Source organism: Protobothrops mucrosquamatus, unplaced genomic scaffold (assembly GCF_001527695.2).
Source record: "Protobothrops mucrosquamatus isolate PMUCROS unplaced genomic scaffold, P.Mucros_1.0 scaffold1815, whole genome shotgun sequence".
Taxonomy (NCBI): Eukaryota; Metazoa; Chordata; class Lepidosauria; order Squamata; family Viperidae; genus Protobothrops; species Protobothrops mucrosquamatus.
This window is the reverse complement of record NW_015387950.1, coordinates 94,064-109,833: the sequence shown is the minus strand read 5'-3', so window position 1 is coordinate 109,833 and position 15,770 is coordinate 94,064. Positions and strand designations below refer to the sequence as shown.

General features: G+C 38.6%; 1 protein-coding gene across 1 annotated transcript in view; it reads left to right on the top strand.

Moving 5' to 3' along the window:
* Positions 1-15,510, top strand: part of MELK (maternal embryonic leucine zipper kinase) — a 32,879-nt gene extending 17,369 nt beyond the window's left edge. Inside the window, exons 8-17 of the mRNA XM_015823254.1 lie at positions 810-878; positions 1,701-1,799; positions 3,257-3,343; positions 6,547-6,678; positions 7,522-7,653; positions 9,195-9,405; positions 12,599-12,686; positions 13,109-13,277; positions 14,695-14,798; positions 15,164-15,510. Coding sequence (XP_015678740.1) covers positions 810-878; positions 1,701-1,799; positions 3,257-3,343; positions 6,547-6,678; positions 7,522-7,653; positions 9,195-9,405; positions 12,599-12,686; positions 13,109-13,277; positions 14,695-14,798; positions 15,164-15,341 — 1,269 coding nt within the window. The 3' untranslated portion in view covers positions 15,342-15,510. The remainder of the gene's footprint in view (positions 1-809; positions 879-1,700; positions 1,800-3,256; positions 3,344-6,546; positions 6,679-7,521; positions 7,654-9,194; positions 9,406-12,598; positions 12,687-13,108; positions 13,278-14,694; positions 14,799-15,163) is intronic.
* Positions 15,511-15,770: the final 260 nt, after the last annotated feature.

Sequence of the window (15,770 nt, the reverse complement as noted above, 5' to 3'; positions counted from 1 at the left end):
TTTTTTATAAAGCATTTTACACAGAAAGGAAAATTAATTTTAAAAAGGTAAAAGGAGAATACAAGTTTAAAAAGTCCATACTTGTTTTTCTATCTCCACTCTTTCCAAGTATCTCTTTTGCACCCAGTTTCCTAGCTCACTTTTATACTTTTCCCTAACTCTGCTGAATTACATGAACAACTTAGATATTTGGAGATTAAATCAGAAAAAGAGCAGACTGTGCTTTCTATGTCAGAAGATTTTAGAGCAGACCACAAAATGATTGATCAATAAGCAGCTTGAAAACAATGCAGTAATAATTAGAAACCAGCATGGATTTTACCAATAATTTTTCATTGTTTAACTGGGCATCTTTTTCTGTTGCTTTAGGAAATGCAGTAGACATAGGATGTCTTTAGTAAAGTATTTGACAAAATACTCTGTGAGATTCTCATTAGCAAACTAGCTATGGGCTCAATGGTGTGGCAATTAAGTAGAAACATAGCTTGTTTCCATAGGACTTAAAAAGTGCTCATCGATTATTTCTTTTCTAAAGTTGAGGTATCAGGCAGGGTGCTTTCAAATCTTATTATGGGCCTAATGCTCTTTAACTCATTTGTAGTTAAGGATCAATACATAAGGTACATGAGAGAGAAAAGTCAATAAAATGAAAATAAGTAACAATATGTGTGGGTCTGCCCAGTTGCACTCAGTGTTAACATATTTAAATGATGTTAAAGAAGAAGTAAAGGGAACGCTCATGAATTTGTGAATGATGTAAAATTGGAAAAACAGTTCATGCAACTGTAATCTCTTTTTTTTTTCTACAGAGGGGGAAATATGATGTCACCAAATGGCTTTCACCTGGCAGTATCCTGCTTCTGCAACAGATGTTGCAGGTAAGCCTCAGACCCAAGGAAAGGTCTCACTGGATCACAGATATTTCCATACTCAGTTCAACTCTTCCACTCTGCTTCTGTCAATCTTTTTTTTTACAGTGATGCTCTTCCATTGTTCTGTTAATCTACAGCTAGTATTGAGGTACTCTGCCTTTGAATATGGAAGTTCTATTACACTATTGTAGCTAAAAGTCAGCAGACCCATTTCCTGTACAGTTGTTCAACTAGCTCAGATAGAATAATTTACCTCAAAGAGCAAAACCATTCAGTGGCGTCAAGAATAAGTGCTATAATGCCTGAAAAACTGTGGATGCTGGTCTTAACAGCACTGACTTCTCTTAGTTGCTGATCAGTGCGGTGATATCTTTTCTAATCCCTATGCAGGTAGTCCTCAAGGTACAACCACAACTGAGCCCAGAATTTATGCTGCTAAATGAGACAGTTTTAAATGATTTTTGCCCCATTTTACGACCTTTCTTGCCACAGTTGTTAAGTGAATCATTGAACTTGTTAAGTTAGTAACACGGTTGTTAAGTGAATTGGGCTTCCCCCATTGACTTTGCTTTGTCAGAAGGTTGCAAAAGCTGATCACATGACCCCGGGACACTGCCACCGTCAGAAATATGAACCAGTTATCAAGCATCCGAATGTAAATCACATGACTATGGGGATGCTGTAGCTATAGATTAAGTGTGAAAAATGGCCATAAGTCAATTTTTTTCAGTGTTGTCATAACTTGAATGGTCACTAAACAAATTGTTGTAAGCCAGACTACTATCAGTTGTCTATATTTTAACTTGTATTTCTTTTCTTGACCACTAGGTGGACCCAAAGAAACGGATTATGGTGAAGCATCTTTTAAATCATCCCTGGCTCATGCAGGGCTATTCCTTTGGTGTCCTGTGGCAAAGTAAATATCCCGTGAGTTGATTAATTTTACATTAATGAGAGCATATCTAAGAAAACCTAGGTTGATGTGATTAGTCAATGCTTTAATCACCAATTCCAAAGGAAACTTACTGTTAAACATTCTTGGATTAAGAACTTAAACATTCTGAATAACATGATAGGTGCCATGCTATTCTTGTATGGAAAATTCTCTGCTGAGCAATCTTGTACCTCTGAGTTTCTAGGGCAAAACCAAGAGACACTGTTATTCTACCAGTTGCTATTACAATCTGTCAAAATGTACATGACACTCGGATTTTGGGAAGAGCAATATAAAGTACTCACTTCAGCTATAGCTTTCTTTTATATCTAGTACTAGACTATTTAATATAATTTAAAAGCTATTCAATACCAATCAAACTGGGCAGTTGTCAAAATAAATGTTTTTCCCCGTGAACATTTCCCTGGCCCTGATTCTCTGAAGACATAATTGCTAGGAAAGTGCCTTCCATTCCAGATTAGACTGCTTGGCCTGCATTATCTATTCTGATTAACACACATTATCCTGGGCAGTAAGCACAGATCTTAAGAAGGCTCTCAGAAGACTGTGGGGTGAGTCATTTGGATAGGCCGCTTGAAATTAAGGACTTTATCCTACTGCTCTCCTGTGCCCCCCCCCCCAAAAAAAACCCCCAGTGTTTACCTCCTCTTACCTGTCAGAACTGGCATTCTTGGCTTTCTCTAGCTCTCCTACTTCAAAATACACCCCCCCCCCCAAAAAAAAAAACATGTATGTTTGGACACAGGCTGAACACATGTTTCAGTCCAGATACAGATCACTAAAAGTGAATTGTTCCATGCACAAAATGTTTTGCACCTCGATGTTTAGAACATAAGTACTCTAGTTTTCTTGGTTTGCGGACCGGGGGTGGGTGGGGAGAGGGGATGTTGTTGTACAAATGGCCAGCATGCACATGCATCAGCTCCATTTGCATGAGTGGCGTGCACACACGCCTGCCACTCAGCAAATGGAGCATGCACACATGCACTCGCCCATTGCTCACACAACTGAGGATGTGTGTGCGCATGCTCACCGGCTGTTTCCGTGGCCCGACTGCAAACCCCTCAGGACTCACTAGTGGACCACGGCCCACAGGTTGGGGATTCCTGCTCTAGTATGAAAATAACCTGGATAATTGTTCTGAGAACTTATCAGTGCATCTAATATTCATCTTCTCTTCTACATAGGAAATGGATTAAATGGAAAAACCAATACTTCCTGCTATCCATTAAGTTTCACTCTTTCTCAGTTGTGGCACTTTTTAAGTTTACTTTGTGCTTACCTACAAGTATTTAAATTGATTTTGTTTCTATGCATTAGCAGCCCCGTTTCTTTGTTCTCATTTGCTGTGTTTGGTGTCATTTTTTTTTAAAAAAAGCTTCTATATTTACAAATCTTAATTGCAATATATAAATGTTTCCCCTCCCAGCTTGGGTGCCTTGATGAAGATTGCATAACAGAACTTTCTGTGTTTCATAAATGTAGCAGAGAAAGAATGGCAGAAGTAATCTCAGAGGTAATGTTTGTTTTTAATAACTGTTGGGAGAGTCTAGGAGAGTAAAAATGCATGTTCCTGTATATAAAGCTTGATACTCAGAGCTGACATATTAGTTTAAACATGTAAATATATTTGTGACTGTAAATACTTAATTAGGAGCCTTTTCTGGGTGTTCTGAAAATGTAGGATGTTCCGTATACAGTTACTACCCTTGCTCATGATTTCCAAAGAGAGCACCCTTAGAAACTTGTTTGGGGATCCCCCATGTCACCTGTTAAATATCCATTTATTGGGCACAGCAACTGGGTGGAAAGTTTGGAGTCCATTTCAGATTGCATTCTTTGCTCCACAGATCAGTATTGAAATTAAAAGCTCGAATTAGGAATTTAAGAATCTGTGATTAGTTCCTTCTTGCACGAACAGCTTCTGGTCCAGTCTCTACTCTGCTTTTGTTCTTTTTGTAGGTATCTCTAAACAGCCACATTCTGAGTAGTTTACAGCAGGGGTCCCCAACCTGTGGCCTATTCACAGCCAGGCTGTGTGAGCGGTGGGCTGGTGCGCACGCAGCCCGACTTATGCAAGCAGCTGGTGCTTGCAGCCCCACCTGCATGAGCAGCCGGTGCTTGAAGTCCTGCCCCCACGAGCTGCGGGCACCCGCCGCTCACGCAAATGAAGCTGTGTGCGCTCATACCTACCCCTCACACAAAACCACCCCTTCTTCCCCCCCCCTCCCCCCATGCCAGGCCATCAACCCAGAAAGGTTAGGGAATGCTGGTTTACAGCTCCTAGATTACAATATTAAGATTACAACAGTATGAACACAGCAACCATAAACCTGTAATCCAAAACCAAAGTCTATTAAACCACACAGAGTCATTCTGATTGTAGCAGCATAGAAAATATGTTTATAAATACCATGGTCTTTCTCCCCACATATTCAGACCTCACGTCCCTTGGAAGGAACATCATAATTCTGTTTCATCCCCCATTCGATGATGGGAAAGCCAGATTATTACTGATGTGTGAAATCCTGATAGAAAATGGGGTAGGCTATTCTAGAGGTGGCAGGGCCACCACCAATCAGGCTCACCCTTGGGATTCTGGTGATAGCCGTCCTTCAGAGGTGGAACCTATAACATGCCCTTCAACTATCTCAGTGGAAGGGAAAATTCTATCCAGTGTAGGCAATCTTAAAGATATCCAGCAACTAAGTTATATATAACTTTAAAGGTAATGACCAGAACTTTGAATTGCACTCAGAAGCTAATTAGCTTCGCAATCGAAGCAGCTACTGCAGAAAAGGTGTCAGGTGGGCAAACTAACCGAGCCCATAACTACCCAAGTGTGCTGCATTATGGGCCAGCATAGCTTCCAAATGGTCCTCAAGGGCAGTCTCATGTAGAGCAGGTTGCCATAATCCATCTGTAAACCCATCAGGTTTTCACCTGAACCAGAACATTGCAATTTAAACCAATCATGGCCTAGCTGGCTTGATACAATCTGTTGTGAGTTCCGGGCTGCAGGCCAGACATTCACATCTGGCCATCTTATAGTCCAGACAGGTACAGACAGACATAGAATTCACATTTTCATGAAATAGGTAGGTTCTCTTTCATGTATACAGAACGCTGTCCCAGCCCCTTCCTCTGTTTTGGGTATGGAAAAACAAGACAGAAGTTGCTGGACCAAAGCTAGATTAAGAGGAGATTAACATTGTTTCCAAGAGTCTGAGATTAGAGTTTGGAATTTAAGGGGGAAAATCCAGGAAGATTCAAGAAGAGGAACATATGCTTGAGGTAGGACTTCTGAAGGAAAAGAGAAGGAATTGGTTTTGGTGTTTGTGTTCTAAAAATCTATCATTTCCCTGCGCAAGCTCAGTAATTGTATGAACTTCGGCCTTCTATATCAAGTAATAATTCCTCTTTTCTGTGATTTGAAATAATAATTAAAATCCCACTCAAAGATCTTTACAGTGAACTATTTTTTATTTGTAGCCAGCACCATCTTGTGGCCTGCCTAGAGCATTGTCTTTTCTTTTACAATTCTCTTTTAAAACTGCTTTTCCCCCTATGGTCTGGACTGTTCTATTTATTTCCCTCAACCAGGAATGTTGGTTTAATGTCTAAAACTTAAAATAGTGGCACAGCTTCTGCTAAACTTTAGGTGTATATAAAGTTTGATTTTGTTTTTGATGGGGCTGAGCCTCGTGTACTGACAATGTATGGTCAAGAAATAGTGCTAAGGTCTTCTCTTTTCTGTTTCAAACTCTTTGCCTTTTAAAGATGCTTTCTATGTCTCTTGTAATGAAATGCTGCATTTCCTGCAGAGGATTCTGGTTAGGCTGAGGCTGTCTGTTCATTTGAGATGCTACTCAGGCTTGTTAGCTTACAGAGGACATTAAGAGCACTCTTTAGACTTTAGAATACCCCAAGAACTCTTTTTCATCTATATCGCTAGAAATGGATGATAGTGATGGGTACGCCTTGCCCCGATACTGATCCCATTGTTGAGAACACAGTCTGTTTTTTTTTCTTGTTGAGTTTTTTGCAAATATATACTCCATCGCTGGTATGCGGGCACTAAATTTCATATCCCTTCGGAAAATCGTGCAAATCTAAATTCTTAACTGCTCAGGCTTCATCTTCATGGCAATCAGCTGCTTATTTCATGGTAAGAAGTTGCATATTTCATGGCAGATTGATTTGAAAAATACGGACTGTTTTATGATTATGAAATTAAAACTAAAGAGGCTAGAGATAAGACATGAACCTCACAGATTTTATGATCATGAAGTAGGGGTGGAATTAATGAGAGTTTTAATTCCGCTAAAAGTATCTAAACGAGCAAACATTATGTTTGTGTATGAGGGACCAAGATTGGGGGTAGGAAATTATGTAAAATTATTCTGCGATTTAACTGAAAGACTGCAGAGTAATAAAGCAACCTTAGCTTTTGAGGCAGGTCACAGATTCACATTCTGAATGTCTCTTTCCGGTAAGGGGGGAAGTTAACTGGAGGGGGTTTGAAGTGTGGGACGCTTTGCTCACAAACTGAGTTGCTGTCTGTCTTTTCAAGGAAGAAAGATGACACGTGGCATGCATTTAACTGAAAAAGGCTTAAAAGTCTGAAATGCAAGTTCTGCTAAGGTTTTCTAGTGAGTTTTGAGCAAATTGTGTTTTTTTCTAGAAACAAGTAACCAGAATGTATGTTTTTTTTATTAGTGGAAATATGATAATGTATCTGCAACATACCTATTGCTGCAATACAAGAAGACTCGTGGTAAACCTGTTCGCCTTAGGATTCCTTTTCTGGCAGGAGAATGTATGAGCATCACACCGTCCAGAGAAGGGAAAGTATGTATCTGTTTTTTACTGATATCTATTTTGCCGGTATTCAAATAATAATTACCATGGGGAGGGAAAACTCCAGTGTCTGCAATGTGGCTTGATAATGCCCTGAATTGCAAACCACTAAGCCTGCCACATATTCAGTTTAAGTCATAGCTTAGCAAATCTCACTGTAAAATATACAATACAGGGCATTGTAGAAGGCTCCAGATACTGCTGTATTAAAGCTAAGCTATTTTAAGTCTTTTTGTGTGTATGTGTGGTTTTGAGCCATTGTTGATTCCTTACAAGTGCCGGGATGAGTCCTTGCATTTGGGGGCAAAATCTGAGAAGTAGTTTGCCTTTTCTTGCTTCTTAGGCCTGAAAGAGAGAGAGAGAGATCACCTAGCTGGGTTTGTGCCTAAGGAAGGAGTAGAACTAATGATCTGCTGATTTTTGCCTACTGTCTTAACCATTGTGCCAGAATGACTTCTGTTTTAAATCTTGGCAAGATCAAAAAAGCAAACCGTTTGATAGTATTGTTTCTTTCAAGTTGGACAACAAGGGAGTTGCAATTCTTTATGTACACGGCAAAGATCTCACTACACAATCCATCCATCCTTATCAAATAGGCTTTACTGCAATAATTTGTAGTATATAAAAACGGGAAGTGGATGAGAATAGTATATAGGCTCCTTGTTAACAACAGAAATATTCCATGTTTATGCAGTTAAATCCCTTTTTTTAACTATACTGAAGCCAAAGTGCCAGGCTGGATTATTGTGCCAAGGGACCTTCAGAATCAACCATAGGCAGTTGTGGATTTGCATCTTATCTATATGTTACTTCTGAAACAATTCTTTGTTCCAGATTAAAAAGGCCCTGAGTTATGAAGATGCTCCAGACAATAAAGAACTGCCCTATGTATTTGGATCCATGGAATTTCTAACATCTTTTGATGAAACTCACTTTATGTTAGGAAATACACCCAGACCTAAGCAGGTATCTATAAATGTTGACCTTTTATTCTAATTTATTTTCTCAGCAGTGTATTTAAGCCATGTCTAGCTTTTGCTTTGTACTCTTTAGAAAACAGGATCTACTCAGATCTTTGCTTTATATAAAACTGCTTCTGTATGTAGATATTGTACATTTATTTGACATGCTTGTCTTTTTTGGGGAACTCAAGGCAGTATACATGTCACACCGTATTTTCCCCACAACAAACCCATGCAGTAGCATCAGTTGCAGGGGAGAAAGTGGTCCAGGATATGTCTGTAACTGAGGGTATATTTTAGGATATGAGACTTCCCACTTCTGGTTCAACAACCCTAACCACTATACCATGGTGAACAATTGTATTGCTTGACATATCCAGTGTCAGAGGTAACAGCAAAAAAAAAAAAAAAAAGATTTAGGCTGGTGGGACCTGATTTCCATGAGAAAGACCAGAGGTCAACTTCTTGGCATCTCCCAGCAGAAGAAATTTATTTGCAACCCTAGAAAATACTGAACTAGACATACCCATAGATTGACAGTCAGTTAATGGCAGCCTTCTGTGGCTTCTTAAAGGGCATCTCAAGTCAGGATAAATAGGTATCTTCTAATCCAGGGGTCCCCAACCCCCGGTCCGTGGACCAGTACCGGGCTGCGGCATGCCAGCAACCGGTCTGCACAAACAAGGAAAGCCCCATCCAAAGGATGCAGGCAGCACACAAAACCACGCCCCCTCCTGTCTGCGGTAAAACCTCTCTCACCATGGAACCGGTCCTTGGTGCCCAAAAGGTTGGGGACCTGTGTTCTAATCAATCTCTAAATAGGAGGACAGCTGTAAATTACACTGAATTTTCTTTTAGTAGATCAAAATAAAAATATAGATGTGTATTGTAGATTATTATTGGGATAAGCTTGTTAATATGGACGGAAATAAGGGTGACAAATCTCTGAAGCTATCTTTGTTTCTCCAGAGCTCTTAGTAACGTGCTGTTAAATTTCAGCAGTGGTGCTAGTCTGTCACCAGATACCAGTGGCACCTTCAATATGCAAAAAAAATTCTATAGACATTTGGGTAAAGCCTATGGGTTTACTAAAACATGTTGGTCTGTTTTATAGGGAAGAATGTTCTCTGGCTTCATACTCTATATTGCTTATATGTCAGTGCCATAGATTAGATGAGATTAGATTAGATTAGATTAGATTAGATTAGATAGTTGAACTGGTCTCATCACTGCTGTCTGTATGTTCCTATTTTCTGTTTTGTCCATTCTTCCATCTGAGGCTGATAACAGAGTGTCCCTGAAAGAGACCTTCTGAATTCTAGCAGCTGGGTACTCTGTGTTCTCTGATATGGACCCCTGCAACTAATAATGCTAACTAATAGCACTGATACAGAGGTAACTTGCTTATCAGTGGAAATGGAACTTGAGCTTGTCCAATAAATAGATTGCTCTAGCATCTAGGATTTATGAATAGATAAAATTATTATGTTCTTCACATGAAATTGGAAAGCCTTTGTTTAAATATTTTTATTTATTTATTTTAAGAATCTAATGTTCCAGGATGGGGGAGAGTTCAGTTCACCGTTACTTTCTGTGCCCAAGAGAGGAGCATCAAAGAAACGTGCCAACAAAGAGAATGCCAGTGTTCCAGCTGCGCAGGCAGAGCCCTTTGTGCTTCCTCCACCCAAGACGTCTTCCTGGTCTACGACTGAGAAACAAGTGCTGACAACTCCCAATTATGCTCTTCCACTCGAGGGTATGATTTGTAACTATAGAGAATGGATTGAAACGAGAAGCTTTGAGTTGGCTAGATGGGTTTGTGGACTTGAGAACAAGCTATAGGCTGACCTACAGCCTACTTGTCCTGAGGCTACTAATGAAAATGGCATCCTTATGTTGAGTCTTCATGGGGAGTGTACATTTTATTTAAGTACTAGGTCAATGCAGTCATTTTATCTAATGTGCTAATCTAATCATTTCTTTCAAATTTATTTTCAACACACAAAAGACTTAATGGGTGAGACTACACCTATTTATTTCAATTTCGCTTTCTTGTAAAATACACAAAACAGCTTCTTTTTTTTTGTAAAAGTTTTATTGGTTTTTTTTACAATAACATCCTTAGTGCCTCGTGTACAGTGTGTTGTCTTGGTTCATAAATGTTTTAGAAAAAAATATACAATTAATAATAATTAATAAACAGTTAATAGTAATTAATTTTTATATTTCCATAGTTTGTATATCAATTGTAAATATATTTCCTAGATCTTCTCTTCACCCAATGATATCCTCCTTCTATAACTTTAAACAAATATAATTTCTAATATTTGACATTTTCCATATTTAAATGATTAAGTAAAAACATTTTCTTCTATATTTATACCAACAGTAGTAGTGTCCTTATATGGCATTTTTTTTCAGCTTATGTTATTTTTGTAAGAATCATCTTATTGATTTACCATATATCTTATTTTTATAAATCTTGTTTAAGCTCAATTTCTCCATAATATGCAAACAATTCTTATCAATCATATTTTCCCAGTATTTAACATCTAAATTTTCCCTTTAAATATATCATTCCAGTATTTTCATATTTCATATATTATAGAAATACTATACTACTTATCTACCATAACATCTAATAACATCTTTCCAGTCAGATTATATTTCACTTCTATTTGTAGAAATTAGTTAAATCACTATATATCCTTTTTTCAGAATTCTTATTAAGCCTAATTTCCCCTCAATATTTCAACCTTTTAACCCTAAATTTTTTCAGACTTTAAAATTCAAAATTTTCCTTCATTTACAACATCCTTATATTTTTACATTTTGTATCTTATCAAAAAAATACTAATTACTTGTATCTCTTATCCCACTTATTCTAAAGTCCCTTTATAACCAAAGTTATTTATTTATTTAGCCATATTCAAACAGGTGTTTACTCATATAATATTCCATGTAGTAGGGCGAATCTAGTCTCTTCAGCCCGTCTATAATCTTCTTCCTTTGCCAAATTGTTTTCCAAATTAATATTTTCAACTTGTTCCGTTCTTGTATTTTTGTAGTTAATGTTAGGAGTAGAGGATACATAGTAGATAAGATGTGTGCTTTTTGTCTCCCAAATAATGATTCTCCTAGCATGTCCCATTTTATTAAGTCTTCTTTCTTCTCAGGTTTGTTTTGACGTTCTAATGCGTAAGGTATCTTTTCCATATTTATCGTTGTCTCCAAGTCTTGTAAGTTTTTTCTTGTTTGTATTAAGGTATAATTCTCTTCAGTTGTAACTTCGCCAGTCAAATCATTTTTTTCTACTTCATATTCTGTTGTCTGGATTGTTTGTTCATTCTTTACCATCATTCTTTGAATGTTTTTTGATTGTAGATTTAAGTTAAAAGTATATTCACTTATAGTATCAAAATTATATTTAATCTCCTCGTGGTTTAAGTTTATTGTAGTTTGTATCTGCCGTAGCATTACATAAATTTCGTCTTGGAAAGTGTCTGTCTTGAAGTGTTTCTAAAGGTCTTTGATCTTTCAAGCTAAATCTTTCAGGAATAGATATTAGGGTGTGGTTTTATATCATTTTTTGATGAGTGTGTCATATCCATATTGTCTCCCCCTTTCGAGTAGTCCATTATAAATGCCATAGTCTCTGTAGTTAGCCTTGTCCAGCTAACCAAAACTCAACATTCATACAGTCCAGTTTTGTATAGTTCTTGTTGTTATATATAATTTTTGTAATCCACTGTAATTTTCAGTTGTCAAAGTTTCAGTAAAGTCAATGTTTGGTAACAATTCTTTTCTTTCAGGAGTTAATTGTCAATTCAGTATAATTAACCAGCTTAAATCCTTCCTGTAGCTTCCCTTCTCAATACTTTATCATAAATCAAAGTTTTTAAACAGTTCATAAATTTAAACCACAATCAGAACATTTCTTTCCCTTTAAACACTTTCCAATCTTGTAGCCCGCCTGATATACAATCTCTTCTCTGTTCCTTAGCAACTATCTTCTTGAAGGTTATTAGAGTTCATGGGAACAAATTTGTTATTCTTTGTTTCTGGGCCTTATCTTTAGTATGCTATACTCTCCTTGTCCACTAGATGTCAGCAAATATTTATTTTCCAGCTCGTCCAGACAAAAAGTTCTTATTTTTCTTTTTCTATGTAGTTCAATCAAAATCCTTTAGAATATAATCTTAGCAGTTTGTTTTAGTTTCTAAGTTTGATCAGATTATAGTATTTTGAATTTAATTTTAATAAAGTTCTTTTCTCCTTAAAGGTTAATTCGCTGCTTCCGTCTATGGGGGAATGGGAATGTAATCCCCTCCCCTCACTTTTGGAAGTTGTTTGCTTTGGGGATCTTTCCCAGGAACTAGTTGTAAAATAAGGGAGAGAAGATCAAATACTCTCACCAGTTCCAAGCATGCTATTCACCGTTGTCCTTGGTGGTGCTCTTGGACTTCGGCTGCAGTAGCTTGGGCTAGACGCTGGCATGCGGCTAGCCTTTCTTCTGTCGCGTTCGGAGGGCTTTCCCCGGATCAAACGAAGTGATTGCCATCACTTCATGATCAGTGGGGCACCCCTCCTTCGCAGTCACCTCTCTGGGGCAACTTCGGATCCATCTAGGGTCCTCCAGGAAGGGCTAAATTAGCCGTGGGGAGTGGAGATCCACTCACGCAGCCATGCGCAACAAGCGCAAACCGGAAGTCCCAAAACAGCTTCTTTTAACCCTCCTTTCAAACCAGACAGCGCACTGAAGCCAGTCATGTCTTCCCCTCCCCCTCCATTTTAAGTTAATTTTTAACTTACATCTTTATTCATTTTTCTTCTGGGATCAAGTGTTCTTTGTTAAGTTAAAACTAACTTTTGTAAGCTAATAGGCCTGAGTATAAAAGGAATAGTTATCTTTCTAGACATACTAATTCAAACCTGAATGGTTCTTGCAGGGAAAAATCCAGCCGCCCAAGCAATGCCAATAAATACTCCTATTAAAGCAGATGAGCTGACAGCCGGCGTCATTAGCCCCGAGAGAAGGTAAATGTCCAGCAGTTATTCCAGTCTTAATCCTTATATTGGTAAGAAAAGTGCTTTTTTGCCATGTGTCAGTGCTGGCTGCATTAAACCTATTTAAATCCTTTCTTACATTTACCAACAAATATTAAAAGGCTGTGGGCCTTTTTTAAAAACATTACACACTTCAGCAGTCTTGGATGCATTCCTATTTTCCATAATTAAAATTCACTTTTGTGCCTCCAGAGAATTGGAACACACATATAGTTCTCTCTCAAAATCCCAAATGTCTGTTGTGCAGCAAGCCTTCCTTTTTTTACTGTTGTTAATTTCTTCCTCCTACACACTTCCTGCTATTGAAACAGAAATGGAAGATCCATTGTTGCTGTAGCTGAAGTGAGCAGCATTAAATCTACTCACCTTCATGCTGTCTCTCATTATGACAGGTGCCATTCAGTGGAGCTGGACTTAAATCAGATGCATCTGGAAAATGGCCAAAAAAGAAAAGGAGCCAAAATGTTTGGGAGCCTTGAAAGGGGCTTGGATAAAATGATTACAATGCTTACCCCCAGTAAAAGGAAAGGTTCAGCTAAAGAAGGCCCCAGGAAGTTAAAGGTATGTTTGTCAATCAGACTAATTCAGATGAAATGGGTTGCGGGGATCAAGGGAAACAATTGATAACAATCCTTGTTTTGGCTGCAGATCCCCAAATATGAAACTGGCTCTTCAAGAGAAATGAAGCATTTTATCTGATAATAAAACAAGACCCATCTGACTGCTGACACACAATCTTTAAAAATACAATTGGGTGGTTTCTTGTATCTTAGGTTAGCTAGCTTGAAGGATTTTGGATCCGTGATCCCAACCTTTGCAGATTTGCAGGCTTTGAATAACTACCCCATAACAGATTAAGCCAGTGGTTCTCAACCTTTTTAATGCCGCGACCCCAACCGGTCGTAAGTCGAGGACTAAACCGGTTGTAAGTCGAGGACTAAACCGGTTGTAAGTCGAGGACTAAACCGGTCGTAAGTCGAGGACTACCCAACCGGTCGTAAGCCGAGGACTACCCAACCGGTCGTAAGTCGAGGACTTTCCCTGCCCGGGAGCGCCACACATGCGTGGTTCCGCCCCCTGCGCCGGCCGAGGCGTAGCTGGCAAGCGGCAGAGACGGAGCAGGCTGACCACCAGCTGGCCCAGCCCAAAGGAGGTAAGGCACCCACCAGAAAAGGGGGAAAAAATGGCGGACAAAAAAAATGGCAGACAGCCTTGCTTGGCGACCCCCATGAAATGGTCGATCGACCCCAAATGGGGTCCCGACCCACAGGTTGAGAACCACTGGATTAAGCAGACTTTGCCTATAAAACGCAGAGCAAAATTACTTGGTTTTCCAAAGGTTTTCCCAGGATGCCCCTGGGAAAATTAACTGTTTTTCACATGGCCAGTAGGTTTTAGCATTTTCATTGTTGAAAGTCAAAATTTGGAGGGCAAAATGCAGATTTAAATTCAAATATGTTGTGCTTATTTTTTTTTTCTTCACCTTCTGAAAGAATGTGGCAAATGATCTGGCTTCTGAACAAAGTTAGAGATAATTATCTATTACCTCTCATACAAAAAGCAATATACCTCTCAATATCAGTTCCTAATAGGAATGTTCTATTTTGATTATATCCTGTTAAGTTGGCTTCTAAGGGGCATTTAGTTGGCACCAGTGCTTTTTTGTACAAACCCGCCTTGCCTATCCTACAAGGTTCCATCCAAAAAAGGTGCCGGAACTCCGTTCTGGGCGTTCTATGAGGAAAAAAACCCCTGGTTGGCATTATCTGATCTCAGTAGGTTTTTGATTTGATCCAATTCTAATGCATTTATATTTTCAAGTTCCTAACTTAAATACAGGAAGTTATCTCAGAAGGATTTTCCACATGTTAGTTTGATCTTAATATACAGTGCATACGAACATATATATATGTGTGTATAAAGTGTCAGAATATCTTACTGTGCGAAATAATCCTTTATTAAATATGTTTTCCCTTAGGCTCACTACAATGTGACATTGACTAACTTAATAAATCCGGACGAGTTGCTACAGGAAATAATTGCTGTCCTTCCAAAAAAACAAGTCGAATATGTACAGAAAGGGTAAGTAGGCTAAATATTATTGAGCTCTGCCCTTGATAGCGATAGTTTGTCCAGGATCTGTGTCAAGAATTGCTTGATGCCAAACTTTTGTTTAATGGCATATTCTTCAGAAAAATGTTTCCTGAAATATCAACATTCCAGGTCTGAAGCTGCTCGTTTTGTCCTGTGTGGCAGATAAAAACAATCCGTTATGGCTTTCTTGTGTCTTAATGATGCTTATTGGTTTTTCAAGAGAGTTGAATCATTCTTGAAAATAAAAGCTTCCTGAAAATAAAAACCTATGGGGATTTTTTATTTATTTATTTATTTATTTGTAAAAGATTTGCTGGTCAGTGGCTTCACTTGCTTTTCTTCGCTTTTCACAGCTATAAACTGAAGTGTCAAACCCAGTCAGACTATGGAAAAGTGACAATGCAGTTTGAATTGGAGATTTGCCAGCTAAGCAAACCTGAAGTCATGGGCATTAGAAGGCAACGGTTGAAGGGTGATGCCTGGGTCTACAAAAGACTAGTGGAAGACATCCTGTCAAGCTGCAAGTTATAAATCTCCCCGTTCGTTACGAATATACAGACAGTTTTATCTATCCCAGCCATGCTTATTTCAACCTATTTAGTATGTTTTGTTTTAAATAGAAACTCTTTTGTCAATAAATATGGCCTACCATGTCTTTGTCTTCACTTTGTCTTTTTATGCATTAATGTGATTTCTGTCTCTGTTTAATGGAATGTGTGGATGAACTTGGGGATCTAGAGGAAGAAATGCTGCCTAGAAAACAATCAGAGGCAGGAGCTCCAAGTGGCTAAATGGTCAGAGGAAGAAACTTAGGAAGGACCCTTCCCTTAAGGGATCAAGCAGCAGGAAGTCGAACCTTCGTCCTTGCAGGAGTCCATTAATGTAGCCTTACGATAAAGTAGAATTAGTTCATCTAATCATGTTTCCTGGCTGGCTTACCGGGGGGGGGGGGGGAAGGAA